Source organism: Coffea eugenioides, unplaced genomic scaffold, assembly GCF_003713205.1.
Source record: "Coffea eugenioides isolate CCC68of unplaced genomic scaffold, Ceug_1.0 ScVebR1_2861;HRSCAF=3969, whole genome shotgun sequence".
Lineage (NCBI taxonomy): Eukaryota > Viridiplantae > Streptophyta > Magnoliopsida > Gentianales > Rubiaceae > Coffea > Coffea eugenioides.
Window position 1 is genome coordinate 1 of NW_020863387.1, and position 4540 is coordinate 4540.

At 41.8% G+C, this 4540-nt stretch overlaps 1 protein-coding gene across 1 annotated transcript; it reads right to left on the reverse strand.

The window, feature by feature from the left end:
* Positions 1-7: 7 nt before the first annotated feature.
* LOC113757248 (putative late blight resistance protein homolog R1B-23) lies at positions 8-4540 on the reverse strand (the record flags this gene model as incomplete). Its single annotated transcript, XM_027300621.1, has 1 exon — positions 8-4540. A coding segment is annotated over exon 1 (4533 nt), but the record flags the coding sequence as incomplete, so codon positions are not given.

The window sequence follows — 4540 nt, forward strand, 5'->3', positions numbered from 1 at the left end:
AATGCACCTCAATTATCTGTATTGTGGGGATCTCCCCAAAACTTAATGGCACCTCCTCAAGCTGCGTACATCTTTGCAAGACTAGCTGCTCAAGGGAGGGAAAGTGATCATTGGAAGCTTTCCACTGAGCAATGTCCAGCTTGTCCAATTTCAGGTATTTGAGATTCTGGAATTCTCCTTTTTTTGGTTCCCATTCCCGTCCCTCAAAAGCTTTAAAGAGTAATTTCAAACTCTGAAGGTTTGGTAGTCTCCCGATTGTTGATATTTCAGTCCATGGTAGGCGAAACTTTGACAGTGTCAACTTCTTGAGATTTGCAGGGAAGCTAAATTTACAAGGATAAGCAACTCTACCATGATAAAATATCTTGAGTGACTCGAGGGAAGTCAGAGCATCCAGCACCGGAAAATTCCATGACTCCATAAAAATGCATCTTAGTTTCCGAAGTTTAGGTAGCCTTCTCATTATTTTCTCTGTAGCTCTGCCAGGACGAAGAACTGGTGTAGAAAGGGTATCCAGATTGCCCAATACACATCGGGTTTCAAGCTTATTGTCATCCAAAATGAATGCAGCACGGTCATTTATGTGGACATGCCTTAAGCTTTCCATTTCCCAAAATGCGTCCGGAATTTCAACTTCGCCAGATAGTCCCTTCAGAAGAAAAGTTTCTAACTTCCTGAGCTTAGCTATTGATGTTGGAACAGAATTTACAGCTCCTCTGAGAGCTAAGTATCTCAACTGAACAAGTAGTTCCAGTCCAGTGGGAAAAGAACTACCCATGTTGATGCTCTCCAAATCCAGCACTCTTAGAAGTTTAAAGTTTTTAGAAATGAATGAAATGTCATAAGGTTGCCTTGGGAACCAATCATTATAGGCCAGAAATAGTAGACTATGTACACGAGGACCACAAGGCCTCAACATGGTAAAATGCTCCCTTTTGGAACAAATGCACAGCCGACGTTGTTTGTATTTCGGAGGAATTGTGGAAAAAGAATCAGCGAGGTTGTGAACTTTACCATCAGGAGTAGTGGCGAAATGTTCATCATACCCGTGGACAAGCTGGAAAAAGTTCTCCTCTTGAGCTTTTCTCTGGCATAGCTCCCGCAGTAGATCATGAATGCGGCATGATCTCACCCTACCGTCTGATCTTGTTTTGGCCACGATAACTAGGCTTCTATGTATCAAATCTAGTAAGCAGTCCTCTGCAGCATCCTCCAATCTCTTAACACCAGTTTCTTGCAAAAACCCTTCTGCAATCCATAGCCTTGACAACTTTGATACTGGAATCTCATGGTCCTCCGGAAAGGCTGCAAAGTAAAGAAAGCATCTCTTCAAATAATCTGGCAAGTGCAGGTAACTCAACTCCAGTACACGCAGGCACCCCATTTGTGGATCCGTAACAATGTGAGAGCTCAAATTTCTCGAAACTTGTTCCCAACTAAGAGGTGTCTTTTCTGTTGTTGCAAGCAAACCCGCTATCACAACAACTGACAGAGGTAGTCCGTCACACTTCCGTGCAATTTCCATCCCGACTTCCTGCAGCGATGGAGGACAACCTTCTTTTCCAAACAACTTTAATTCCAATAACTCCCAACTTTGAATGCTAGAAAGTAGATGAAGGAAGTAAGGTTTGCAACCTGACTTAGCTTCAAAAGCTACATCTTCCAATCGGCTGGTAAACAAAACTCTACTTCCATTGTTATCATTGGGAAATGAATCTCTCAAGTCGTTCCATGCTTCGATATCCCACAAATCATCCATGACGATGAGATATCTTCTCCTCTTTAGCCTTTTGCGCAATTCTAGGGCCACATCTTCGGCATCCTTTTTCTGGATTTGGTCAGTGGTCTCACTGATTTGGCTCAAGATATCAAGTAGTAACTGTCTCTTGTTATATACTTGAGAGATGCAGCACCATGCACGAACATAGAAGTGGCTGGTAACAGTAGGGTTATTGAACACTTCCTTGGCCAGAGTTGTCTTGCCAAGCCCAGCCATGCCTACAATTGGGATGATATCCCTTTCCATTGTTCCTCTTGTTAGTCGATCGACAACCCCCCTTTCTGCATCTTCGAAACCTATCACAACCTCATCAACTGTTGGGCTACTAGCTTGTGATTGTGCCTCACTGGAGGTCTTGGCACCTCTATCCGCTTCAGAGTCAAACCTTTTCTCGTCAGAAATCTCAATCATGTTTGCTTTTAAAAGTTTAATCTCTTCTATGACAGCAGAAAGCCATAGCATACGAATGCATAGGGGGCCATCTCCAACCACAAAGGAGTCAACAGCATATTCTAGTTCATATGCAATTTTTGTAATTCTAGTCCGAAGAACTTTCAGTTCCTCATGGTCATGATGTTGCTTTACACTTTTTATGAGGAAAGATATGAGGAAGTCCAAGTCCATATATACCATGTCAAGCTGATGCTTTGCAGAAGCAATTGAAATAGCATTGCAGTCAAGTAGCTCCCTCAGATTTCCCAAGAACGAGCTTAGAAAGCCAAGATCATCAGTCTTGGGATATGGCTGCGGAATTTGGAGATAACTTTGCCCGATCTCAGCCTTCAAAAGCACTATTTTATCTATCAAATCAGAAAGCGAACGGTTCATTTCCTTGGACATGTCTTCTTTCGTTAAATTATCACCGAGCAAGAAAACTAGACATGTGGCTTCCTTGGTCAGAGCTTCGAGTTTCATCCAGATCTGTTCGCCAAATTCCTTGAACTCCTTAGGAGACTCCAAGAGAACGATCCTGAGAAATCTTACCCCCTCTTGAACCTTTTGAAGAGTTTGAACCGGATCCTTCATATCGATCATCCAGCTAGCATCGTGGCTTTGTAGTTCTGCTAAAAAGATCTCTGCCTTGACAAGATTAATCTTGTCGAGTAACTTGAGCAACTGAAAGTTGGCTTCATCAATTGCCTCATTTGCATTTTCATCGGACCAAAATGAGAGTATGAAGGAAGATGACTCTTTAGTCACAGCTTCAAAATGTTTCAAGAATAATTTTCCATCCTCCGTATCTTCCTCCATTTTTGAGGGATCCATGAGAAATTCTCTAAAATATTTAAGCCCCTCATGAAGGGTTATAATTTGATCATTAATAGGGGCTATGAATTCAGCCTTTTGGTCTTTTAGCCTCATCAAATATAACTCTCCCTCAATGAGCTTTATCTTTTCCAGCAGCAAAAAAATTTCAAGATTCACTTCCCTTACCGTCTCTTTGGTCACCTTCTTTTCGTGCATCAAGTGAATGAGGGCCGTAATCTCACGAGCCATTGTTGCTGCATCTTTACTGAGCTGCTTTATATCCTCCTTCTCCTTCTCAAGTGGATCACTGAGGAACGATCTCAGGAATCCCAGACTCTGGTGAAGGCCTATCATTCTATCCTTCGAAGTTGCAATGAAACTTTCCTGAGAGTCCTGTAGCTGTATCAGAAATATCTCTGCTTTGATCAGCTTCATCTTTTCCAGCAAGCTAGCAAACATACGATTCATATCCCTCAGTTGGTCCTCTGTTGCTTTGTTGACAAGAAAATTGTACTCGAAACATCCTACCTCCTTGGCCGTTGCTTTAATATCTGCTGATATTTGGTAATAATCTCTTGTGATCGGATAAGTTTGGGGCTTGATCACAAACTCCATCAGGAAAACCATCTCTTCAAAGATGATAACATTTTGGTCATTCATGAAGCTGACTGAGTTTTCCATGAGGAAATTGACAAAATTCAGAGCTTCTCTTTTACCATCACCCGATTTTTCCTTTGCCGAAGCGCTGAGAAGCGTAACATGCATCTCAATGAGCTCTGCAGTATCAGTCTTAAACTTCTGTAGCAGATCAGAAAGCTTAATCTCCACTTCACGTGCTTTGTATCTATAATTCGTTTCACCAACCCAACACAGATAGGACAAACATGCTGCTACCTTGGTCACAGACGGAACATACTGCATAAAAGATCCCATTACCTGCCTTGCATCATCTCTCCAAGAAGTATCAGATATGAGATTCTTAAGAAACTTGAGCTTCTTTACAAGAACTTCCATTTGCTTCTTCAATGACAAGATCAGATTTTTCGACTCAAGAAGATCATCTAAGTTATTTATGACAAAATCACACAAATCCGTAAGGCGTGCGGGATGCAATGATGAGTAGTTGGATGATGATGAATCCCATGAATGCTGATTCAACAATAATGTGTAATCTTGCTGTATATTTGGCTCAAAACACTTGACCTTATTTGCTATAAAAGAAACCGCACTGGCAAGACCCTGGATTGTTCTCGTAACTGAAAGAGCTTTGTAAAGGCACTGGGCTGCCTCGGAGGAGGCAGCTTCTATGCTGGAAATAAGCGGCTTTGATCTGCTAAAACTGATAAGAGAAACCTTCTTCAACAACTCCATGCATAACAGATACGTCCTCAGAAATCTCAGATCCTGTCTAAGGATCAGCATTTGATTCTTCAAACCATTAGTCAAACACCAGTGTTCCTCTGCAAACTCCAAATAGTACAGGGCATCATCATAGAAGAAAGGAAAGACCAT